The sequence below is a fragment of the Onychostoma macrolepis genome, chromosome 14 (genome assembly GCF_012432095.1).
Source record: "Onychostoma macrolepis isolate SWU-2019 chromosome 14, ASM1243209v1, whole genome shotgun sequence".
Taxonomy (NCBI): Eukaryota; Metazoa; Chordata; class Actinopteri; order Cypriniformes; family Cyprinidae; genus Onychostoma; species Onychostoma macrolepis.
This window is the reverse complement of record NC_081168.1, coordinates 18,952,442-18,978,738: the sequence shown is the minus strand read 5'-3', so window position 1 is coordinate 18,978,738 and position 26,297 is coordinate 18,952,442. Positions and strand designations below refer to the sequence as shown.

The following is a 26,297-nucleotide window of genomic DNA, read 5'->3' as shown; positions in this document are numbered from 1 at the left end:
TTTTTCTTTTACATTTTAGTTTTCAAATAAATGCTGTTCTTTTGAACTTTCCATTTATTAAAGAAACCTCAAAAAAGTGTATTATGATTTCCACAACAACATTAAGCAGTACAACCGTTTTCAACTTTGATAATAATATCGTTAAATGTTTTTTGAGCACCAAATCAGCATATTAGAATGATTTCTGAAGGAACATGTGACACTGAAGAGTGGAGTAATGATGCTGAAAATTCAGCTTTGCATTACATGAATGAATTACATCTAAAGGAAATTTTATTAGGAAGCTATTATTTTAAATTGCAATAATTTTTCTAAATATTAGATTTCACTGTATTTTTGATTAAATAAATGCAGCCTTACTAAGCATAAGAGACTGATTTCAAAAACATCTTACCAGCCCAAAACTTTTGAACAGTAGTGTATACTGTACGTTACAGAACTACAACCCTTACACTTTTTTTCTTTTAAAAAATTGTCATTTGTTTCTGATAGGCCAAAATCGTAACCCACAGTGTGAGCAAGTGATGCTGGCCTTAGCAAAAAATGGAGACCTATTCCTTTTTTCACAAATAACTTTTATTTTAACATCATCTTAAAATTGTACAACTCATTAGAGTCTGTTTTTTATAATCATATCTGATGGATGAATCCACCACAACATACACAGGTATCTACAAGTTCAGTTCACATTTTCAGTGGCTGATGCTCCAATGTACGACATCCACATCCATCTATTTGATGTATTTGGCTACAAATGCAGCTGCAATGTCCTTGTATGGTGTTTCAGAGTCTGAACGTGTTGGAGGGATCCGACAGACGGCCCGGAAGCGAGGGGATTTCAGGAGCAAGTTATGTGCCAGGCCAACACAACTGGAGCTGAGCCAGTACAGAGACATGGACTGCGAATTAAGGAAAAAGAAAGAATAAAAATCATCAGAAGTCATTTAAATTTCGAATTTCTATTTGACTTTTTGAATTCAGAGAGCTGTTTTTGTAAAGCATTCTCAACTTGAAAAACTTCCCATCTACTGCTCCTACGTAAGAAGGACTGGAGACACAACACAAATACGTCTATAACGGCTAGATAAGCACAAGACATCGATTTATACATCTACTGAAGATATCACAGCAAAGTTGTACAACGTCTCAGCCCTTTGTAACTATTCTCAGGTGGGCTTCAAAAACACAACCCTCCACGTGCCCCCTTTTGCCGCAAGATCAAAAACCTCAGAGCTCTGGACAATAAGGGGCATATCTGTGCAGGGACAAAATACATCATGTAGCACTGCTGTCTTTTCTTTTGAAAAAACAACACTTTTGAAAACGTGAGTGATATTTATTCTTGCCATACAAGTTGAAACCTGTCCAGACCCTCGCTTAACGTAAAGGTACTGTACACAGACACAGCAGATAACGTTTGAATGGAGTTGCTGAGGGCCGGGACACTTACTGACGGGACTGTGGCAGCTATAGGAATCATCACCAGAGATATTCCTCTGATGAAGTTAGTCACATATTTTTGGAACTTTGAAGGCTCTAGCTGTCTGAGGGCGAATATCTGGAAAAAATAAATAAATAAGAAAAACATTCATTGGTGAATAATAGAATATCATAAAACCTATCAAGGACAAGTAATATTTTTACCCCAATTTTAAAATAAAAATAAACATAACATTATAATAGATTAGCATTAGACAAATCATTTGATATTATATTAATAATGTTGCTCAAACAGTAGACACTAGCAATGCTAAGGTCATGGGTTCAGTTCCCAAGGAATGTAAGAACTGATGAAATGTTCACCTTGAATGCAATGGAAGTTGCTTTAGATAAAGTGTCTGCCAAATATACATGTAAATGTGATTGATATTATATTATTATGGATTTTATAATTATATGGTTATTCAGCAATTAACAAAAATAAACAAAAACTAACAAATAAATAAATACAATAAATTATGAAATTATTATAAAATTGACCTAAATTGGTATGCTTAATTAAAAATTTAAATATAATTTTAGTGGTCTCAGATATCTGAACTCCACTGTATATTCATTTTTTGACAATAAAAAGTGCATGTTAGATTGATTTTAAATGACATTAACATGGAGAACCACCTCACCTCTGTGATGAGCAAGTTGATGAAGCCAAGAGAAACTGGCATGATCCAGGTAGAGTCTGGGAGAGTGAGGTCAGGGAACCACAGAGCGCCACCTGTTGGCAAACCTGCTTCTGATGCTGATGAATGTACAGAAATATATACGTTAGTATATTAAAAGCTCCCTACAGGTGATTATAGGGACGCATTGCTAAAGTCAAACAACAACAGAACATGTGGAACAATTGACCGATGGATGCGACTCACCAAGGGGAACATGTCCCATTCCCAGGCTGAGATTACGCAAGGACAGAGACAGACAAACCCACATGGGCAGCTGGACCCAGATCAGTAAACTGCCCTTGAATGGGTGGCAGTTATCTCGAACATAAAGCTCAGACACGATTCGTTTCAGATTCTTCTTGAAATGGAACCTGTGGAAGCAAATAATAGTAATAATTAAGTGGCTAACTAAGTCTTGTTCAATAAAAATATCTAAACATATGAAAATAATTACTAGAAAAGCACAATTGCATTAGATATTAGAACTGTTTTTAATATTGCATATACGTTTAATATTTAATTATTTTAAGTTTAAAAATAGTTTAAGTTTTGCAACATATTTAATATTTAAAAATATATATTTACTAATATTTAAAATGTTCTTACCCCAATGATAAACAAATTTTTGTTTTAATTAAAAATCTTGATTACTTGATTAAATTGGATTCCTCATTTTCTGAGACCGTTAGTATGGGCTTTTCAAGACTTTAACCCAAGACACAGCAGATGGCATTAGAATAATTATTTCCTACCTGCACGTTTTCTCTGACCAGCCCTTCTCTTTGGCTTTTATAGAGATCTCAAAGCGTAACTGGCGGGCCAACACAGCTATCTCCTTCTGCAGAGCTTCAACCTAGCTGGGGCAAAAGGGCACAAGGGTTACTCTTTTCCAACCAGAAGTCTTTTTTAAGTCTTTCCAACAGATTCAAAGTCTGTTGGAAAGGCCTATGAAAGCATTAATTCACTGGCCACTGCCACTGGGACTCAAAACCTAAATACGGCCTGGACAGACCAGTGTATTGACTCAGTTTAACAAATTACTAAATTCTTCAGATATGGACGGCCACATGCATATTTTCATGTGCATTTGCATTTCATATATTAAGAGGGCAACTGATTTAGCATCTCTGCTTGCGTTTAGATATCAAAACATCAGTTTAGAGAGATGGTCTGACACACTACAGCTAATGTTCTCACACTGTGGGACATCAGTAGGGGAAGAAAAAAGGAGGGGAGGCACATTCTTTTTCTGTTTCAATCCTCCTTCTTGGCAAGAGCAACATACCACAGCTGGGAGACAGTGGGTGAGAAAGAAACTCTTAATAAGGCACGTGATCTCCAGTGTTTACTCTGTGATATCTGCTGACCTCCAAGATGTGCCTTACATACTGTTCTATGTGCAGATAAACAAACAAATAAATTCACATGAGAAAGGGCTGTTTACTCAACGATTCACATTAAACCTAGTCAGAAACCAACACTCTCATGTTGCAACTTTATTGAAAGGGATAAATTGTGACAAAAATTTTCTTGTACTTTTGAAACCTGACTTTGATGTGCCATTACTCAAATAACACTGAAGAGATGCCAATTGTAGGAATAATGGGAAATGAAAAATGAAAACAAACAGGGAAATAATGATATTCTAAACAGAATATATCCTTTTTAAGAAAAGACAAAAATTGGCCTGTGAATGAGCAGAAATAAGCGAAAAGTATAGTGATACAATCATCACAACTTCGACAACCGTTCATAAGTTTGTGGGCAGTAAATTAATACTTTAATTCAGCGAGGATGGATTAAATTGATTAAAATGTCAGTAAAAACTTGTAATCTTTAAATATTTCTATTTCAAATAAATTCTGTTCTTTTGAACTTTTTATTAATTAAAGAACCTTGAAAAAATGTATTCACAAAAATACCAACATTGATAATAATAAGAAATGTTTCTTGAGCAGCAAATAAAGATATTAGAATGATTTCAGAAGGATCATGTGACACTGAAGACTGGAGTAACGGCTGCTAAAAATTTTGCTTCGCCATCATAGGAATAAATTAAAATTTTAACATATATTCAGCTAGAAAACTTTTTTAAAATTGTAATTATATTTAACAATATTACTGATTCACTGTATTTCTGATTAAATAAATGCTGCCTTTGTGAGCAAAAGAGACTTCTTTCAAAAACATTGAAAAATCTTACTGACCTCAAACTTTTGAATGGTTGTATATAGCTACAAAAAACAACAACAACAACAACACCAAAGCTAACATGATTTTACACAACCAAATATTCTTATATGTACAATAATTATAGTTTTTAGCAAGACCTTTGCAATGATAATGGACTGATAGATTCCCAGGGGGAGAGTGATGGCTGTACGCAGGGCCAGTGTCGTGCACACGATGTTGGCCCACCACGGCAGTCCTGTCACCTGTTGAGCGGACACGAGGAGCTGCTCCGTGAGGTATACGGGGGTAGAGTCTGCAACACTCTCATACCAGCTCGGTCGGTCTGTGGTTACAGTTCTTCTAGGCTGAAGCCCCACAGTCAGTGTGATGGAGGCATGGCCAGCTAAAAGGGGCGACCTGCAGCAGAGAGGCTGGATGCTGTGAGTCCTGGAGTCCAGATAGGAGGAGCCCTGAGATACGCTTCTGATGTGAGGCCTCAGTTTTGCTAGGCTTCCATAGCGACATATCCGTAGAGTCACAAAGGTCATCGACCTGGTAAACTTCATCCACATCATTATGGGTGAACCTTTGAAGAAAAAAAAAAACAACAATAGTGAAGGATGAAGGAAGTGTCTCAGCAATGCCTGCACACAAAAGCAAAATCCTTTTTTCCAGTTTTGCAGACATTAGTGATCCAGCTATTCTAAACCACACATCCTGTTTTTTTTTCTCAGAAAACATCCTGCTTTTGTTTTTGCACGTCTAGAACTAAAGCAATTTTTGTAAGTATGGCATATGCACACCATGGCATAATGATATTAACATACAAGTATTTATTGCTCATTGGTTGTTTATGATTAAAGATTACTTTTTTGTGTCCTATATTATTTTTATTGGATGACATACATCATAACCTGCTATGTTTCATACACTTTACCTCTCTTTTGCTCTTGACACACAAATTAAATGCCATGTACGATACATTTCATATTTTATGTTCTGGATATGATAAAGAGATCTTGCAAATCTCTTTAAAATAATATTTTACTAAAACAAACTATTCGCATTATAATGAAACACAAAACTCTGTTCGAAATGATCAATTTAAAATGCGAACACTAATCAATAGTAATAAATAATAAAATAAAAAAATCAGTCAGAGTTAACACCTCTAACCCGGTCAGACTGTTACAGTAAAGTGAACTGGAAGAAACGTAACAAAATCCTTACCTTCGTTTGCGGTTCCAAACTTAAGATAAGCAAGCTGTTTATCACATAATTTGCGCGCTGAATATGTATTGAAACATTTTATTTTTTCCCAGTATAAGTATCCTTTTCGTTCGGAATGTCAAAATGAGCGAGGCATGACAAGTCGCTTGAATATGACGTCATGTATGTCGCAAAACATTTGCGTCACTGAAACGCTCATTTTATATTTAATATAAATCATTACGAGCATATGACAAGCATTACAAAATACAGAGTAGATTCAATGTATTCTAAAAGCGTATTTATTTATCTTTCTACTATTTTGTACATTGTTGAAATCTCCCAAAGCACCTCAGCGCCATCTGTTGACAGCCACAGGTCAAACAGAGACAGTGGCGTCCATAGGGACAATAACGGGCCAAGTTCATTCATCATGTTAAGTTATTACAAAAGTTTATTTACAAATGATTCCCGTTTCATCTGGATCTCTGTAACTACTCGTATTTGGATAATACGACTGCTTGTTATATGAGGTATGTTGATCTTTGTATTGTTTATCTCGATACATGTGTACAACAGTTTCCTTCAAAAACAAAACACCCAAGTGCTAAATCATACAGTAATTAATCAAACTTAATTTCAGGGAATTGCTAGCGTTATAAATAACTCTTCAGCAAATATTTCATCTGATATCAGCTCTTTTCAGGGTTAAACTGTTTGAAATATAGCAGACAAAATATAAACATTTAATGAAACCATTTGACAAAACATCAGTTCCAGACTGAAATGTAGTATTTGCTCTTCTGTGCACAAATATGAGCACATATTAGCTCGAAAATCGAGCTTTCCAACGATGGGGTTATTTTTAATTGTCCATTTTATCAATAACCGTTTAGTTTGAAACATTTCTGTGTAAAATTTACAGTACACTGCATAATGTATCTGCTCTAAATGTATAATACACAATGTATGTTACCACAGGAAAGGGCAACTTACAGGCCCTCTAAACTGCATTTGCCTGTGACATTGATAGTTTAATCCTGTACTTGACCGGCAAAACAGGTCAAAGGTTAAAGGTCAGTCTAGTTGTGGGCCCCCCTAGCCCTGCGCTGCTGTGACGCCCTGCGTTGATTAATAAGCTTAGTGCTGGCACGCAGTTTCCGTATGCGCAGCTGCCGCAGTCGGAGCTGTAGGTCTTTGGGAATCTTGCCTCCCTTGGCCAGGATCTCTCTCAGATGCTGTTTAGGTGTCTTGGTGAGGTGGAAGTCACATATAGTTGGGTAGCGCTCGTACTCGACCCTGCAACTTCGTGTAGATGGGAAGTATCCCTCTGCGGTCACTGTGATATCATAATCGCCTGGGTTCAACAGACGCCAGAAGTCCCCATTAAAAGCTGAAATAGGATAGGAGAACATTTTTAGCTTATTTTGTAGCTGCCTGAAAGTATTTGAATGATTGAAATCATTCTGAATAGCGTTACCTGATCTTATGTGGTGGTCGATGTCATCTACTTTGATGATGGCATCAGCGATGCCGGCTTCAGTGTCTTTGTCCTTAACCACTCCTTTGATTCCTCTGTGCACCTGTCATATGGACAAATCAGTGTTTGCATTGCATCTGACACATTCAGGTGTTTAGACGTGGTTGCTGACATTTTGTATGTAATATGTTGTACCTGCTCCATATAGACAAGGAGAGATTCTTTATTGTTCTCCCATTCTATGGGCAGCTCACTGGCATGAGGGAACTTATCACAGGACAGCTCCACCGTCACCTCAAAACAGTTGGTGTGCAGGTAACTAAAGTCATTCATACCTACAGATGAAGACACAGGCAGAGTGAAGCAATCAGGGTTAATATTCTCAGACACTACCTTTCAAAAGTTTGGAGTCTGTAAGATTTTTAAATGTTTCAAAGAAGTCTCTGTGATCTATGCTGCATTTATATATTAACACAGTGAAAACAGTAATATTGTGAACTATTATTACAAACTGAAGTAACTATTTTCTGTTTTATTATATTTTAAAATGTGATTTATTCCTGTAATGCAAAGCTGAATTTTCAGCATCATTACTCCAGTCTTTAGTGACATATGATCCTTCAGAAATATGCTGATTTAGTCCTCAAGAAACATTTCTTATTTTTATCGATGTTGAAAAAAGGTGTGCTGCTTAAACATTTTTTAAACTGTGATGCCAATTTTTTTTCAAGATTGTTAGAATGTTCAAAAGAACAACATTTATCTGAAACCAAATTATTTTGTAACATTATAAATGTCTTTACTGTCACTTTTGATGCATTTTTATGCATTTTAAGAAACCTCACTGACCCTAAACTTTTGGTAGTGTGTATTGGTGAAAAGTATATTTTGAACCCTGAATGTAATGGTAAAGATAAAAAAAAAATTACGAGGTGAAAAAGTGACATTACTATCTTTTCCTGGTGAGAGAAAATGAGGGAATTCAGGTAGCTAGAGTAGCTCATACAGTATAATAATACATACATATATTATATATATTATGTAAACAAATCTTTTATTTTGGATGCGATTAATTGCGTTTGACAGCACTGATATATATATATATATCAGTGGTGGCTGCTGGTCTTTCAAAGAGGGGAAGCTCATTTTCGGCCTACATCATAAAAATTGTCCATTTATTTATACTTAAATTCTGCCCTAGGTTCCTTTTCAAGAAAATGCTCTGTGACCCTGTCGTACCAACTAGGAGTCTTTTCCAGTGACACTAGCCTACTGTATGAATGAATGAATGAATGAATGAATGAACAAACAATCTAAAAAAAAAAGATATTAAACTCGACGGAGGAAATGTTTAATTAGGTTAATTAGGAATTAGGTTAAACTGAAACAAAGAATGTGGTGTATAATAGGGTTGTCACGATACCATAAAAATGTCTTACGATACTATACCAGCTTAATTTATAATTCAATTCTACAAAATGAATCAAAATTTAATAAATAAATAGATGTAAGTGAAAACAGACAATATTATTCTCTGAATACTTAATGTGAATGAATGACTGGCTATTGTTATCCATGAAATGATCTAAACAAAACTCATCTTAGCACTGCACAGAAGCTGCATCAAGTGACATTTAGATGTGGCATTTATTCATTTAGACTATATTTATAATTGCATGAATAATGTTATGAGATTAATGTTTTAAATACTAAATTCTGAATATAGAAATATGTTGGAAAATAATGTAGCATGCCTACTTTTAGACGTGAAACTTAAAAATGGCCAGCAGGTGGCAGAAGTTCGTGACTGAATCACTGAGTCATTCAAATGATTCTTTCAAAACGGCTGAATCCTTCAGGACCGAATCAAATGACTGTTTTTATGAGTGGCTCAGTGAATCAGTGATTCGCCCAAATCAACACGGATTTGGATTCGAACACATTGGATTCTTGCTCGTGTCGTATTGCCTAAGTGTCAGGAGCATTTTTTGCTCGCATATCTTGAAATTTCCGAGTTAGCAGCATGTATATTAAAATATAACATTATAAATGAATAAAATATATATATAATGATTGATAAGAAACGTCAGCGACTTTTTATAGGACAAAATCGCTGTCAATCAAAAGGAGATGCAGACCCTCCAATCATCACGCAGAAGCCCGGCGTCCAGGCACGCCCACTCCTCCATTCACCCCCAGAGACGCTGAGCGTCCGGGGGCGGGACATAATCGCAGCATTTATCCAATGACCGTCTAGTTTCGAGGCACTGAAAAAAACTGTTCAAAGCAGCCCCATTGAAGTCAATGGACGCTCGGCTTCAACGGAGAAATACACTGACGCTACGGGAATGTATGAGAAGGAAATCGAGTCCGACCTGCTGTATGTAGCTGATTCTGAATGAACTCGTCTTCGAGATGAACGTGTTCTAACGCATTTTTAGTCAATAAAATGTTAACACAATAGTACATATTTTACCATTAATTTTTTGACATTATAGGGGAAGCCGAGCTTCCCTTGCAGTCTTAAAGAAATCCCCACTGATATATATATATATATATATATATATATATATATATATATATATATATATATATATATATATATACATACATACACACACTGTATGTGTGTGTGTGTGTGTGTGTGTGTGTATATATATATATATATATACATACATACATACATACATACAGTATCTCACAGAAGTGAGTACACCCCTCACATTTTTGTAAATATTTTATTATATCTTTTCATGTGACAACACTGAAGAAATGACACTTTGCTACAATGTAAAGTAGTGAGTGTACAGCTTGTATAACAGTGTAAATTTGCTGTCCCCTCAAAATAACTCAACACACAGCCATTAATGTCTAAACCGCTGGCCACAAAAGTGAGTACACCCCTAAGTGAAAATGTCCAAATTGGGCCCAAAGTGTCAATATTTTGTGTGGCCACCATTATTTTCCAGCATTGCCTTAACCCTCTTGGGTATGGAGTTCACCAGAGCTTCAAAGGTTGCCACTGGAGTCCTCTTACACTCCTCCATGACAACATCACGGAGCTGGTGGATGTTAGAGACCTTGTGCTCCTCCACCTTCCGTTTGAGGATGCCCCACAGATGCTCAATAGGGTTTAGGTCTGGAGACATGCTTGGCCAGTCCATCACCTTTACCCTCAGCTTCTTTAGCAAGTGTTTGGGGTCGTTATCATGTTGGAATACTGCCCTGCGGCCCAGTCTCCGAAGGGAGGGGATCATGCTCTGCTTCAGTATGTCACACTACATGTTGGCATTCATGGTTCCCTCCATGTCCTTAGTCTGCTTGTCTTCAGCAAACTGTTTGCGGGCTTTCTTGTGCATCATCTTTTAATAGAGGCTTCCTTCTGGGATGATAGCCATGCAGACCAATTTGATGCAGTGTTCGGCTTATGGTCTGAGCACTGACAGGCTGACCCTCCACCCCTTCAACCTCTGCAGCAATGCTGGACGCACTCATACGTCTATTTCCCAAACACAACCTCTGGATATGACACTGAGCACGTGCACTCAACTTCTTTGGTCGACTGTGGCGAGGCCTGTTCTGAGTGGAACCTGTCCTGTTAAACCGCTGTATGGTGTTGGCCACCGTGCTGCAGCTCAGTTTCAGGGTCTTGGCAATTTTCTTATAGCCTACGCCATCTTTATGTAGAGCAACAATTCTTTTTTTCAGATCCTCAGAGAGTTCTTTGCCATGAGGTGCCATGTTGAACTTCCAGTGACCAGTATGAGAAAGTGAGAGCGATAACACCAAATTTAACACACCTGCTCCCCATTCACACCTGAGACCTTGTAACACTAACGAGTGGTGACACCGGGGGGGAGAGAAAATGGCTAATTGGGCCCAATTTGGACATTTTCACTTAGGGGTGTACTCACTTTTGTGGCCAGCGGTTTAGACATTAATGGCTGTGTGTTGAGTTATTTTGAGGGGACAACAAATTTACACTGTTATACAAGCTGTACACTCACTACTTTACATTGTAGCAAAGTATCATTTCTTCAGTGTTGTCACATGAAAAGATATAATAAAATATTTACAAAAATGTCAGGGGTGTACTCACTTCTGTGAGATACTGTATATACAGTATATATATATACTGTATATATATAAGACAGGCCTCTTGTTTTGCATATTTTATATATATTTTATCAGCAAAGACGGAGTTCCTTTATGATCTCAAAAGCAGCACTTACTGCCTGGCACCGTATGCCAGTTTGCTCCATTGATAATGTTATTGTAACGAAGGAAGTCCTCATTGTGACAGGGCCTTCGGTCTGGGTTGGACATCACATGGTTGGTGCTTGCATAAACTGTGGCCAGCCAGCGGAAGAAGCTTTCATCGGGGGTGGGAGTGTGCTCTTTGGGAGCCCAGTCTTTGGTCATATCAAATGGGTATGTGACAACCAGCTCTCCTCCATGGAGGTTAGCGCTGAGAACAAAAGGTATAGTTTGCATCCAACTGATGACGGCTCTCGTCTCTGGAGCCACCTTAAATATAAGACCAAAATAATATAAAATCTTAGGAGAATGATCATTTGAAGTCATTTAAAGATGAGAGGGGTGCTTGTTTTAATCAGTGAGACCTCATACCATAGCATCTTCTGAAGTATAGTGCTCTGGAATGGGAAAGTAGTGATTGATTAGTTTAGATTTGTCCGTTTCCAGCTCGATGGCATCCCACATCACTGTGTTCAGATCTGCAAAGTTGTGATTCATGTCAATGCCCTCATAACTATAGCGACCCAGTGCCCACCCGGACAGCTCTGAACCCTGTAAAACACAGCATGTTCACAAAACACAGGCGTTATGAAGTCACTGAATAAATGAGCTTGTTTGTGCTTGGTATAAAATGTAAAACACAAGATTAAGATCAAATAAATGTAGTCTTGGTGAGCATAAGAGACTTCCTTCAAAAATATTAAAAAACCTTTAAATGGTAATGTGTTAGTGGAGAATAATTTTGGAAACAGCTGAATATCCATGGCTTTCCCCACTCTACCTTCTTGTAAGCCATTTCATAGCCATCAGGGTTCATCGAGGGCAGTAGATGGATGCGTGTCTCTTTGACCAGGTGAACAATGCGCTGATTTCCTCGTTTGTACTCCTGGCATATGTACTCCATCAGGTTGAGCAGTAGTTCCCTCCCAAGCACTTCGTTTCCATGCATACCGGCCACATAGCGAAACTCAGGTTCACCTGCAGGGGGAGCCAAAATGTTTAGATTGTCATGCTCCTTCACAGAAAATAGATTAAGTGTGTGCAGCTTTTAGAAGTGTTATGGTATACAGATGTACAGATTGGGGGCTCTGTTTTGAAAAGTAACTCCATGCTTTGCACAGATGCCTCTCTACCGCCCCTATATAGTGTGCTAACAGAGAAGTCTGAAATCTGGCACCCTCTCTCTAGCTGTTCAGAAAGCTGATTGTCTGTTTTGTTTTGAAGTTCAAAGTTTTTTTTTTTTTTTTTTAAATCATAATTTGTCAGGCCTAATGTGTGTGGCCAACATTTTTTTTAATCAGTTCTCTCTGGTGGTAAGAACAAAATAGGCACAATGAAGAACGTCCTAAATGTTAGGAAAGTGTCAAGATTTAAATATTGTCCTTTATACAAGTGCAACCAATAGACATTACATTTTATTCATTTAGCTTGTGATTATAGGTGCACTTTTGTATTTTCTTTATTGGTAGTTGTCTTGGACTTTTGTCCAATTGGCATGGATGTTTACAGTTTCAGGTCATATTGTAGAAATTCCCTTGTTGCAATTGTAGTAGTATTAATTCATATGGTATAATAGTATTCATTCATGTGATCTCATGGCCACCATTGTGTAAAATTAAAACAACTTTTTTAAGTCATTAATATGACTGGAATCCTGATCTCATGTGGGGTTAGACCACTATAAACATTTGTATCGTTCATTTCTTTTTAGTGTAAAATTGGAAATGAGGGGAAAATGCTGTAATGTTGTGTATATATTTTGGAGAATGTTAATAAATTAATTTATTATATTTAAATTCATCAGTAGTAGGCAGTTTCTGTCTCGGAAAAACCATTCGTCATTATATAAAATGGCCTTTTTCCATTATAATATCATGAAATTTAGAACACAATGATTTATTCCCAATAAAAACAGGTACATTTAATATTGGCTCTGAATTTTTAGGCAAAACAGGAAATATGTGCAACTGAGCTGCATCTGTGTATATCTGACCAAGCTTGGCTGATTTATTTCTATAAATATTGATTCGGCTTGCAGCTTGCTGCCTCTTTATCAGCCAAGTTGCGTCTGTTTTTACAGTGAAACTAGGCGTCATTAGGTTCAGGTCCTCTGCAAGGTTAAATTCCCCCTCCTCTCTTTCTGCACTATTTGGCTAACAGTTGACCCATTCAGTCTCAGCAATCTGGCTCTCGTTAGCCTTGCTGAGAAAACATCATCCACCCCGCCAGAGAGGAGGAATTTCCAGAGGAGTAACTAACTGAACTTTGACCCCCACATGCAGACTACATAATTGATATGCCATTGATTTAAATGCAGACAGGAAATCCATGAGTCTGGAAAACCCCTGAAACAACAACGCTCTTAAAAATTAAGGTTCCAAAAGGTGTTTTTTGCAGCGATGAACTAGTGCTGGGCGGTATGACCAAAAATGTATATCACGGTATTTTTCAAAATTATACCGGTTTCACGGTATATGACGGTATTTTTTTTTTCCCATGCATGATCGGGTGTTAACCACATTTTCTACTGATTGAGAGAGGAAAAACTGCAGTAGATTGACTTAGAATGCCCTATTTTACTGTCATGATGAGCGAATATTGTAGAAAAATTCCACACTAAATAGTGACTAAACACGACCCATTAATACATGTTAACCAGGAGTCATTCTCATTTATAATCGCGACATCGTCTGATAAAATCAACATGCATCTAACGTTATACTAAAGATGCTATGCGGTGGTTTTGGCTATATTTTTTGTCTCATGCAGCGCACTGGCTGCGTCTGAGTAAACTAAAAAAAAAAAGTGCATAATATTAACAGACGAACTATGCTCATATTTATAATTCCAAACAGTCGCGGTACGGCCAAATGAATGCGGTGCTTCTCTGCCGCCGCTGCTCAGAACAGACGCAGAGAGACGCGACGCTGCGCTGGGAGTCAGATCTCGCTCGCGGGGCAGCACTGGCGACATCTTCCAACGAACCATAGCTAAGGTTTATCCAAAACATTCGCTAGGTTTGTCAGTTTGTATATTCTATGGAAAAAAGCCGCTAAAAGGGTCTGAAAGTTGCTAAATATAGTGCTAAAGTCACGCTGTGTGTGTGAGACGCGGAGCTGGTGGCGGCGCGTGGATATTGTTGATGAGTTCTTCTGTGTCATCACGTTCTACTAGTTCTACAGCTTCAGAACACGCTTAGTAACACATACAGCTGTGTTCTTGCCACAATGCAATAGTGAAAAGAGACCCCTCTCAAACAGTGTGTCGCGTTCGAACGTTATTTAAATAACACCGGTATTGCGGTATTTTAAAAATTCATATCATAAGAAAAATAAACACCGGTATTCGGTATGAACCGGTATACCGCCCAGCACTACGATGAACCATTTTTGGTTCCCCAAAGAACCTTTCAGTAAACAGTTCTTAAAAGAGACTTTTTTTTTTTTTAGTGTGAAGACTATTTAATGATCTAAATTTCATTTTTCCACTATAAAGAACCTTTTTTGCAATAGAAAGGTCCTGTGGATGTTAAAGGTTATTTATGGAACCATAGAAGCCAATATAGAATTTATTTTTAAGAGAAGGATCTGATTTGAATGAAGCACAAAAATCAAAAAGGATGATATACTATGGGTGTAACGGCACACACACATATATATATATATTTCCCCTGCTGTAACGAAACCATACTGAACCGTCATGTGTGTGTGCCGTTACACCCATAGTATATCATCCTTTTGATTTTTGTGCTTCATTCAAATCAGATCCTTCTCTTAAAATAAATTCTATATTGGCTTTATGGTTCCATAAATATATATATATATATATATATATATATATATATATATATATATATATATATATATATATATACAGGTGCATCTCAATAAATTAGAATGTCGTGGAAAAGTTCATTTATTTCAGTAATTCAACTCAAATTGTGAAACTCTTGTATTAATAATAAATTCAATGCACACAGACTGAAGTAGTTTAAGTCTTTGGTTCTTTTAATTGTGATGATTTTGGCTCACATTTAACAAAAACTCACCAATTCACTATCTCAAGAAATTAGAATACTTCATAAGACCAATAAAAAAAAACATTTTTAGTGAATTGTTGGCCTTCTGGAAAGTGTGTTCATTTACTGTATATGTACTCAATACATGGTAGGGGCTCCTTTTGCTTTAATTACTGCCTCAATTCAGCGTGGCATGGAGGTGATCAGTTTGTGGCACTGCTGAGGTGGTATGGAAGCCCAGGTTTCTTTGACAGTGGCCTTCAGCTCATCTGCATTTTTTGGTCTCTTGTTTCTCATTTTCCTCTTGACAATACCCCATATATTCTCTATGGGGTTCAGGTCTGGTGAGTTTGCTGGCCAGTCAAGCACACCAACACCATGGTCATTTAACCAACTTTTGGTGCTTTTGGCAGTGTGGGCAGGTGCCAAATCCTGCTGGAGATTGAAATCAGCATCTTTAAAAAGCTGGTCAGCAGAAGGAAGCATGAAGTGCTCCAAAATTTCTTGGTAAACGGGTGCAGTGACTTTGGTTTTCAAAAAGCACAATGGACCAACACCAGCAGATGACATTGCACCCCAAATCATCACAGACTGTGGAAACTTAACACTGGACTTCAAGCAACTTGGGCTATGAGCTTCAGACTCTAGGACCTTGGTTTCCAAATGAAATCCAAAGCTTGCTCTCATCTGAAAAGAGGACTTTGGACCACTGAGCAACAGACCGGTTCTTCTTCTCCTTAGCCCAGGTAAGACGCCTCTGACGTTGTCTGTGGTTCAGGAGTGGGTTAACAAGAGGAATACGACAACTGTAGCCAAATTCCTTGACACGTCTGTGTGTGGTGGCTCTTGATGCCTTGACCCCAGCCTCAGCCCATTCCTTGTGAAGTTCACCCAAATTCTTGAATCGATTTTGCTTGACAATCCTCATAAGGCTGCGGTTCTCTCAGTGGGTTGTGCATCTTTTTCTTCCACACTTTTTCCTTCCACTCAACTTTCTGTTAACATGCTTGGATACAGCACTCTGTGAACAGCCAGCTTCTTTGGCAATGAATGTTTGTGGCTTACCCTCCTTGTGAAGGGTGTCAATGATTGTCTTCTGGACAACTGTCAGATCAGCAGTCTTCCCCATGATTGTGTATCCTAGTGAACCAAACTGAGAGACCATTTTGAAGGCTCAGGAAACCTTCGCAGGTGTTTTGAGTTGATTAGCTGATTGGCATGTCACCATATTCTAATTTGTTGAGATAGTGAATTGGTGGGTTTTTGTTAAATGTGAGCCAAAATCATCACAATTAAAAGAACCAAAGACTTAAACTACTTCAGTCTGTGTGCATTGAAATTATTTAATACATGAGTTTCACAATTTGAGTTGAATTACTGAAATAAATGAACTTTTCCACGACATTCTAATTTATTGAGATGCACCTGTATGTTTACTGAAGAAATTGCTCTTTCCTTAAATACATTCAATTATAATTAAAAGTTTCTTAGGGATAAAAATCTACCTCAGTTTATGCTCTAAACTATAGTGAGCCCTTTTATATTACTATAAGGTTAGAGTAAACTTAAAATTATTATTTGAGTATAATAATCAACACTCAAAAAAATATAAAATAAAAATAATTTTGTATGTTTGCCCACTGACAAAGAAATGATCAGTCTATAATTTTAATGATAGGTTTATTTGAACAGTGAGAGACAGAATAACAAAATATCCAGAAAAACGCATTTCAAAAAAGGGGCCCGGTGCGACCGCACCAGTTGCACCGCCCAAAGGACGGCACTGTATACAGTGATCATTTATTGTTTGAATTTCCTGAAAAAATTGACATAATTTGAAAGAAGAGACTTGTTTCTGATCAAAAGTAACAATATGTAAAACTGGAAGTTTCCAATTAAGTTCCACTCAGTGGTTAAAACAATGCTGTATTTGTTTGGTACACATGTATACCGAACTGAAAGACCCGTGCCGAAATTGTCAGTACGAATACATGTACTGTTATACCCCTATGATATACCCCTCATACAGGCTAGAAAATACTCTCCTGTATAGAGTGCAGCAGTGTGGGATTTTTATATCCAGTGTTCTGGAAGTAGAAACTGAATATGAAAGGACTGTTTATGTGTTGAGAAAAAGCGGTTTAGCCAATAATGATGTTTAGGTATGCTATTTGGCCTCAGACTTGATGCATGTGACTTGTAATACTAGAACACACAAATGCACTTTCATGCTCTTTTCATTTCATGAACACAGCTGACATAAAGCTAATCTATTTTCAAAGAGGCCATAACTTGTGGAGTCTTGTAGGCTGGCATTTCTCCACTGTGCCTGGTATTTCTCACATTAATTGGGTAAAATGTCCTCCTAAACAGAATTGCCACATGCTTTGATCCACTTGTGAAATGCTCTATGATTTTCTAACACACCGGGTGTGGTTATTTCTTCCCACTTTCATTCTCTAGACACTTTCTGAGGTCTGCCGCCATGGCTTTCTGCGATTGCATCCCTGGCTGCAGCTTGCATTATGAGAGCTGGCAGGAGATGAGAAAACCACTGCCAGAGCTGGCAACCTCTCTCACCGAGAAACCAATCTCTAACCCACAGGCCAATGTAAACACTAGAGCTGCCCAGTGTAAACGGACAGGGCAAATCAGAGTGAATGAGAGAGAGGGGCAGAGGGTTTTTGGGCTATGTTCCAGTTGCTCTCATTCCAGCATAAAACTGATAACTGTACTCACATGGAATTTGTGCCAGAAAAAAACTACTGATTTCCACAGAATTTGAATCCTTATGTTTCTTTAGTTTAACACAATTGACCCTGTTTGAATTTCAAAGTTCCACATATTTTCTCTCCAAAATCTGCATTCTGCCTGGTTATCTTTAGGCACAGAGATTTGCCACATCAATATCCTATAGCTTGGCCTTAAATTTACTAACAAATTTACTGAGTGTTTATATATCAGTAAGACTTGGCGTATAATTCAAACACATGTTGAAAGCAAGCTAAAGAAACACTTTTTGGGCTAAAATTGTGCTTGCATAAATTTATATTAGTCAGGTTTTTGCATGATTACACAGAATATAGTTAGTGGTAGATTAACTTGGGACTCAAACTCACCCAGCTCATGTTTGCCTGGATTGTCTGAGATTTCCATCACATACAGTTTAAGGCCCATGTAGCTTTTGCCAATGCTGTAAATGCGGGTGATATCAGGACACATCTCGTTCACAGACTTCATGAGCTGAAAGACAAATGATTATGCTCTTTTTTTACAGCTTATTCTTACTTAATGTACTCTAAGGACACATCACATTAAAGTGATGATCAAACATGGGTTCCTTAAAAAAATGAAGCAACACAACTGTTTTATAGTAATGAGATAATAATAATAAGAAGAAATGTTTCTTGAGCAGCATATCATAATGATAATTTACATTTCGAACTATATTAAAATAGAAAATGCTTACTTTAAATTGTAATAGTTTCCCACGATATCACTGTTTTCACTGTATTTTTGATTAAATAAAAGCAGCCTTGGTGAGCATAAGAAATTAGTTTAAAACACTTTAAAAATCATACTGGCCCCAAACTTTTGGACAGTAGTGTATACGACAAAGCGCATATTTTCCTTCAGATTATCTTTCTGTGTGTATATAAATGTGGTTTTTGTTACCTACCCGCAGGGTTGTGTTAATGTAGACACCGTTACATAATAGTGGTCAGACTGACCACAAGTGATCCGCAAAGGCAGTGCTCACATCCTGATGTGACAATCTGGAAAAATGTTTGTTTTCTCGCCAGGACTGGATATTAGATCATGCGGCCTGACTGACAGACCAGCTCTATCAATCTGAAGTGCATTGTACTAGCATGTAGGCCTGCTGGCTTTAAGTAGCAATTGTTTTTTTGTGATTCACAGTATTTATTTATCTTCAATAAGCAAAACAAAATAGATAAAATTCTATAGAGCCTGATATATCATTTTTAATCTGCAATATGTCAGTGGGTTTCACCATTTCATATTGACTAAGCAACAACAAAACAAGGTAAGAAAATCCGTCTTTTTCACCTTCCTCATCTCTTTGTAGTTATGATGTCTGAAGTCCAGTTTGTCCTTGGTGCCTTCCTCAGCTTGCCATGGGTATATATTGTTTGGATCTTAAAACACAATGTACAGTTCACAAATATTACTGTGCCCACATTTAATTCACAGTAGTATATTGTTACTTATGTTCTTATCAATTTGATACATTTGAATAATGCATTGTTTTCCTTAGACCTGTGATCTCCATGATATGTCAAAGAAAGACCTTCCATATGGTCATACCTGGCAGCTCACAGCCCAAAATTTCAGCTCTCAGACAGATGGTCCCATTCTTAAACCATGTCTGAGGGTTAATGCGTATGTATTGTGCCACCGCCGGCTCGGGCAAAATGGCCAAGACTGGCGTTTCGCTGTCCTTGTTCCCCTCAAACACCTGTTGGCATACAAGATCACTTCTGGTGAGTGATCCTATTGATAGGATCCAAATGACATTTGCTAGTGGCAGCTGGCACTGCACCACATTCTAGTCTACGCCCAAGGAGGGCACACGAGAGGCTGGCACAGCGCAGTCCGCAGTGGGCAGGCTATTCTTTTCAAAAGAGCCGCTTAACCCTGCCAACTACTGCCAGCGCCTGCCTCCAACCTCTGTTAGTACAAACCACCCTGTGCCAGCTGGAAACGCTGAATGGATATAATGATGTCACAAAGATACTGAGGCTAATATACACCAGCAGCAGTCAAAGGCACAACCTACTGTCTGGAAAACAGGGCTTATTTTAGATTATCTCTGTTAAATGAAAGGAAAACTGTAATTCAGCCTCATAATTATGATTAATAGGGTCATATAATGAGAAATACTGTTGTTCGTGATTCTTTTTTTTGGCAACCTGTAATTGGAAATCACTTAAAAAGTGATTTCTGCATGATTTTACTTATAAAATTGAATTTTGTTTGGTATAAAATACTGCATTTAGGTTGACTCAGTGATATTAAAATACATTTTGACTTGAATACAACTAGTTAATTTAGCTGTTACTATTTTTCACTGTGTGAAAATACTGTAGTCTCAGAACTCAAAATGTTTAGGTGCAATTTTTTTTTTTATTTTTTCTGACATATTTATGTAAATGTTTTCACTTGGGTATATATATACTACTGGTTAAAAAAATAATAAGTAACAATTAAGATTTTTGAAGATTTCTGAAGACTGGAGAAGGGCTGTTGACAATTCAACTTTGCATCACAGGAATAAATTACATTTTAAAATATATTAAAATAAAAAACAGTTAAGTATTACTAAATTGGAATAATATTTCACAATATTACTGTTTTACTGTATTTTTCATCAAATAAAGCATTGGTGAGATCTCTTTCAAAAAGATTTAAAAAAAAGATCTTTATTATTTCAACTACTGGTAGTGTAAAAAGTACAGAAAAGACAATTTCTTTTTACACTTGATAACAGAGACCAACATACCGCCTCTTCTGTTCCATTCATGCATGGCTTCCATTTAATGGTCTCATTGCTAACTTGAACCTTGAAGGTTTCTACAAAGTCCAGGCTGCAGAATAAAAGGGGCATATTGTTATTAAATTGAATTTACTATTTGTTTTAATTACGGAATTATGGTAAAGAAATATATTATAATACGAAGTACCTCCATATAGAGCTGCGACCCTGTAGTATAACTGCTGTGAACCGTGTGAGCTTCTTGGCATCTATCTGTAACCACTGGTTCTGGTCTTTATACTGGGCGCACCAAGCTCCATCATAGATATCGCCATCCTCCACACCAGACTGCAAAAACAAAACAAAAACAATGAAACAGTGGTTTATGTTAATCTGAAAACCACAAATTGGCAGATATGCTGATGATAATGGATACTATATTTATGGTGACATATACATCGAAACATTGAAAAGAACATAATTTATTTAAAATAGAAATCTTAACATTATAAATCTATTTACTGTCACTTTTGATCAATTGAATGTGTACCTGACTCATTGCTAAATACAAACAATAAATGACTTCCTGACTCTAAACTTTATAGGACGTTAGTGTGTATGCATATATTTAAGGTTTATTCTGTAGTGTGGCTCACCTGTATGTTTAGTCGGCCCCTGTGTGGCCCCAAACCCATACGCTTGTAAGAAGAGGCCTGAATCTGCGAGTCTTTAACTTTCAGAGACTCCAGACCCAAAGGAGGACACTCTGAGAAAGCAAAAGAGATGATTTAATGTGGAGGAGGGAAATGGAGAAAAAGAAACATTATGTGCTCCTTAGAGTTTTGAGCCAAGTGGATTTGAATGCTATTTCTAAAAGAACTGTTTAGTAATCAGTGCATAAGATTTTACATTTGGTGCAGCTGCAGGACAGACAGGAAACTATTGTTTGAGGAGTCCAGCGTGGCACATCCGCTTTGAAAATACTTTCTCCCTTCTCTACCAGGCTGTTTTGTAGTGTTCCTATCTGTGTTTGAAGCCTTTAAGATCCATTCTGGAAACACAGATACCAACATGTGGAAAAACTCCTATTCAGCATTGCAGGAACACCCAAACCTTTTCCGTCAGCTGAACCCATTTGACCTAAAATAGTTACTTGAAGTGAATATTTCAATAATTTAACGCTTTCACATATTCACATTTTTCTGATGTCAGTTAATGGTTGCCTGATATGCAGATAAATAAAATATTTAATCTTTTGTCTTTGTTTTTAATTTTATTTATTTATTTTTTTTGATTTAGCTTTTCATCAGCTAAGCTATCCATTGCAGTTCCCTCACAAACTCGCAAACCCCAGTTTCGTATAACCTGCACAATTGGGGAAACTCGTACCTCTTTGAGTTGGGAGTTCATTATAACAACATGAATGTCACACATTTAAGTCAGTAAAATAACATGGAAGTAGTCTAAATAAAACATATTATATTACATATTGTATTATGAACAATAAACCTAAATAACTATGAATTCAAAATGATGAAAAATATATATTTCTGTAACTTATAAATTATATCACAACTCCATATAAAGCAAACTGTTAGAGTTGAGTGATTAACACCATTTGCGGACTTTCACTAGTTCATAATAACTGTCTTGTAAACAAAACCCTGTTCAAAAGTGATACTGACTCATTGCATGTGATGCACCACATCCTGCCAGAATGTTTAGTTTATAATATTTATTATAAACATACTTCAGTATACAAGTGCCTTAACACAGAGATAAAATCAATTACAGTATGCATCGTATAATCTTTCATGCTCCAAATCCTGCTCACTTTGTATGTAAATATTTTCCACATGCATTAACTGCTGCTGGTGGGGGCTTCATGCTCTTTTCAGGGAAGTATAAGTAAAGATTTTAGGTTTCTCTTTACTTACTTATTTTATACCTCCCAGTTAAACTTGTGAACTTCTTAATGAGCAAATAGCTTGTATAATATTTCCAGAAATGTCTTGTTTATTACTGGTTAGCATTATTGTAGCTGATTGAGCATGTTGCTTTTGAACTTTTGTAAATGGACAAAATTGATGAGACTCTCAACCAGCACTCAAACTGCGTTGGTGGAAAAGGGGTATCAGTGAGAGACAAGCACATCTGGTTCTTGTGGGTGAGTCAGTCTGATGGTTTGTGGAGTCAGCATTCCTCACCAATTCATCTGAAAATGGGGAGATTTCCTGGCACTGCTGATGTTTAGATGACCCAATTACTTTGACCAGGACTATTGTCTTGCTGTCCTTTAAACTGTTTTATGCTCCAAGTTGATAGACAGCAGGGCTGAGATGCCGCTAGGCTTGTCTTTAAGAGGTGTTTGGAGAGGTCTGGATGTAATTGGGCTTGTTATGCAACCACCCCCTATAAATCTGCTAAAACACCCCAATTTCTGAGATTAACAGAGAAGTTGAAGAGAACAAGAGCTGTTGCTTGTGAAGTTTCATTCCGACGACTGCTTTGTTTAAAGTGGGTTCTTGAATGGGTTCTTTTTCTCTGTCCTCATCATAATGAAGACTTCAACTAGCTTTATAATCCTAGCAAATGTTCTGTACATGTCCTTATTTTAGCTCACTTGTTACAAGATACATGACGGAAACAAAAACATTTCCCATAATTCTGATCATAGAATTCCTGCAGTTGAATATAATCTATGGAAAATCATGCTTTTCAGCTCTGTGGTTTGTTTGGTTAGTGGAGAAAACCAGTTCACTGACGTGTGACCCAATTGGCTTTTGAAACAGGAAGAGGACTATAGTGTTTGAATATGGCTGGAATTATGTAACAATGCTTGCTTGCATATTTATGTCCCGTACTGATAATCTGGGAGTTTTTTTTTTTAGCATGCAGATGATGAATGCAAAAATATATAGATAGATGGAAGTATGTATAGATACACGTATGTATAGACAGATGTTACATTATATTAGTACAATTATGTTACATTAGTAGCATTATTACCAAAACCTGTGGTTCTTCATTTTGTCTTCTAAACTCTTCATTCCTCTTTTAAAAATGATGTATTTGTATATTGTTAGAATTCTGATTGTCCATTTTATTGCAGTAATTTAAAAAAATGCAAATGCATTAACAATGTAATGCAATTGTAATTGTATAAATATTATCATTATAAAATAATTGTTTCTAAAGTATAATTTTATCCGTGGCTAAACATTCATTTCCAAAAGTGGAAACAAGAGTTTCACATTTACTTACCAAATATCTGTGGTTCTTCACTTTCTTTTGTGTTCCAAACTCTCCGTTCCACGTTTTTATCAATGTTCTCATTCAGGTCCTCTGTGGAGAAGCGCACTGGGGTGGTCGTTGTTTTTGTGGCTGGTAGTGTTGGCTTCACTGTTGTTGGTGTCAAGGCTTTCGTGCTCACCTCAGTCCATTTCACAGTGGGCTTCAGAGTTTTTGTGGTACCCTTAGTTGACTCGAATGGCTTCACTGTTGTGCGTTTGGGAGCTCTGGTGGCCGGAGTGGGTTTAAATGTCGTGGCTCTCAGAGGTTTAGTGCTTCCCTCAGTGGGTTTCAGAGCTCTGTTGGTCGCCTCAGTGGTTTTGACCGTCTTGGAGAACCTGCTTACCTTAGTAGGTGAGATGTTTCCGTAAGTGCTGGTGGTCCTGTATTTAATACGGGCTCTCCCGCTTCCAGTTGCAGATGATGTTTGAGTGTAATTTAAATTATATGATGCAGTTGTAGCTGATTTTTTAAGAGAAGGTGAAGTAGTTACTCCTCCAACTAAAACAACAATAAAAGTGAGCAAAGATAAAAGTATAACGGTTGGTGCCATGGTTCCCTATTTAGTGCCTACTGTAAATCTCAGCCCAGATATGTAGCTCTGTCTGAACACATGAACCCCGTAATGTTGCAAAATCACGCGCCACTAGTGTTACAAGGCAAATGTGAAACCATATTACTGTGAATAGAGGGAGAGAGAGTTTGAGGGGAAAATGTGTGCCATACACTTTTCTTTGCACATTTCTCATTTTTTCTTCTTGGGTTTTCTGTTCCTGTGTTTTCATTATAAAATATAGTATGTTGAGCATCATGATATTATATATCGTTTTTACGGTATTACTTGTGCCTTTCGAATTATTTTTCCACTCAGAAAAAGTTGAACAGTTATAGTCCTAATTAATGGGATTAGCGCGCCATCTAGTGGCGATGACAGGCCAGACTTTTTGGACTTGACTGGAATAGTTGATTAACAATGGGGAAAACTCATGAGATTTGTTGTTTAAGACCTGTTAGGTATATTAAGTGCTATTATCTAACATAAAATGAATCTAGTATATTTAAGGTAGGCCTACAACATATGTCTGTTAAATGTCTGCTCAAATGGTCGTTTTGGCCTGTCCTAACTCCAGGGCCGGTGTCAAGTGCATAGGCTTTCTAGCATTAATTTTATGCTACTATAGGAACAGTTTAGGACAGTCCTTTTCACAAAGTCACATTTTAATTGTTACATTTGACAGTGACACACAAACTTCCCACGCAACTAAGATTGCAGCTCTACTGAGTAAGCTAAAGGTATGATGAAATAATTTTTAAATGTTTAATAGAGGGCTATGATCATCGTTAGTTGATTATTTCTCTGTTATTGTGTTGTTCAAGTTCTTACCAACCTCCTAAATTTCTTGGCTGTGTTCAACAGAATCACATTGTTGTGATTAATTAATGACATAATCCGATGAATTAATATTCAGTTTATTCTAGTAACTATTTTTAATCAGCTAATTTTAATTAAAAACAACAGTAGGCTATGTGGCTACGTCCAACATTTTGCATGCCACATGTTAAAGAGTGATTTTCATCGTTTTAAAACATTCGTGACATCAAAGAAGTAACCCTTTTTGTAGCATGGAGGGAATTCAATTATTTTAATATACATTTAATTTTGATATTTTGCTGCAAACCCCCATATGGAACCTTCCATATAGAAAATTCATTGTGTCGTCGTCGTGATGAGTATAAAAGCAATGAGAAGTAAATCCAAATCCAACTTTGAATCCACACTTATCATTTGTTAATAAGAACATTCCACTAGATGGCGACAAAACACTGTGTATTTTTTAATGTGACATAATTTGACAGCATGTAGAAGTTTGAGCGTTTGAAACACGAGGACTCTTATGTGGAAGAGTTCATTATTAGTAGTAGTAGTTTTTTGGGCAAAACTAAATTAAACGCTCAGACAGTTCTGATCGAATAAATAAAACAAGATATTGTTTATGCGTGGAAAGATGGACTTTAAATGTTGGTTATTTGCACTGCTGACTGTCTTTCATGTCCAATCTGAACTCCTGCTGAGTTTTACTATAGTAACGAGGTTAGAGACCACATCGCCATCTATTATTAATGCATTACGCGCTTCAATAAACTTCATACAACCATTTCAGAAATGTGAAAAACAGACAAACAATTCTGAGCATTTAAAGCGGTTTATCA

At 37.0% G+C, this 26,297-nt stretch overlaps 2 protein-coding genes and 1 long non-coding RNA gene across 4 annotated transcripts in view; 1 reads left to right on the top strand and 2 right to left on the bottom strand.

Moving 5' to 3' along the window:
• Positions 1–539: 539 nt before the first annotated feature.
• Positions 540–5,743, bottom strand: LOC131553638 (cytochrome c oxidase assembly protein COX18, mitochondrial). 2 transcript variants are annotated; one of them, XM_058798444.1, is made up of 7 exons: positions 5,565–5,743; positions 4,598–4,920; positions 2,915–3,015; positions 2,367–2,533; positions 2,124–2,239; positions 1,451–1,558; positions 540–899 (listed from the first exon to the last, which is right to left on the bottom strand). In XM_058798444.1, exons 2-7 carry the CDS (start codon positions 4,907–4,909, stop codon positions 732–734), a joined length of 972 nt encoding a protein of 323 aa, XP_058654427.1. In that variant the 5' UTR covers positions 4,910–4,920; positions 5,565–5,743; the 3' UTR covers positions 540–731. The 2 variants fall into 2 exon arrangements, with proteins under 2 accessions (XP_058654427.1, XP_058654426.1); XM_058798443.1 differs by having other exon boundaries at positions 541–899; positions 4,493–4,920; positions 5,565–5,742.
• A 110-nt stretch (positions 5,744–5,853) lies between these two features.
• LOC131553639 (uncharacterized) overlaps positions 5,854–26,297 on the top strand; it is a 38,884-nt gene continuing 18,440 nt past the window's right edge. The window contains exon 1 of the long non-coding RNA XR_009274224.1: positions 5,854–6,076. This is a non-coding gene — a long non-coding RNA (uncharacterized LOC131553639). The remainder of the gene's footprint in view (positions 6,077–26,297) is intronic.
• cpxm1b (carboxypeptidase X (M14 family), member 1b) lies at positions 6,070–24,691 on the bottom strand. Its single transcript, XM_058798441.1, has 13 exons — positions 24,060–24,691; positions 21,452–21,561; positions 21,004–21,143; positions 20,823–20,907; positions 19,628–19,778; positions 19,370–19,458; positions 18,418–18,541; positions 12,062–12,258; positions 11,653–11,832; positions 11,256–11,550; positions 7,219–7,358; positions 7,024–7,126; positions 6,070–6,936 (listed from the first exon to the last, which is right to left on the bottom strand). Exons 1-13 carry the CDS (start codon positions 24,637–24,639, stop codon positions 6,626–6,628), a joined length of 2,505 nt encoding a protein of 834 aa, XP_058654424.1. The 5' UTR covers positions 24,640–24,691; the 3' UTR covers positions 6,070–6,625.

Bases quoted from the DNA above. Each gene is read 5' to 3' on its own strand.
- LOC131553638 (XM_058798443.1), bottom strand. From the start codon at position 4,909: ATGATGTGGATGAAGTTTACCAGGTCGATGACCTTTGTGACTCTACGG. The intron at 3,016-4,492 runs GTCTTGCTAAAA...TGCCCCAGCTAG, and splicing joins AGTCCATTATCATTGCAAAG to GTTGAAGCTCTGCAGAAGGA. The intron at 2,240-2,366 runs GTGAGTCGCATC...TACATTCATCAG, and splicing joins AATGGGACATGTTCCCCTTG to CATCAGAAGCAGGTTTGCCA.
- cpxm1b (XM_058798441.1), bottom strand. From the start codon at position 24,639: ATGGCACCAACCGTTATACTTTTATCTTTGCTCACTTTTATTGTTGTT. The intron at 12,259-18,417 runs GTGAGTTTGAGT...CTCCCCCTGCAG, and splicing joins TCCAGGCAAACATGAGCTGG to GTGAACCTGAGTTTCGCTAT. The intron at 11,833-12,061 runs GTAGAGTGGGGA...TGTGTTTTACAG, and splicing joins ATGAAATGGCTTACAAGAAG to GGTTCAGAGCTGTCCGGGTG.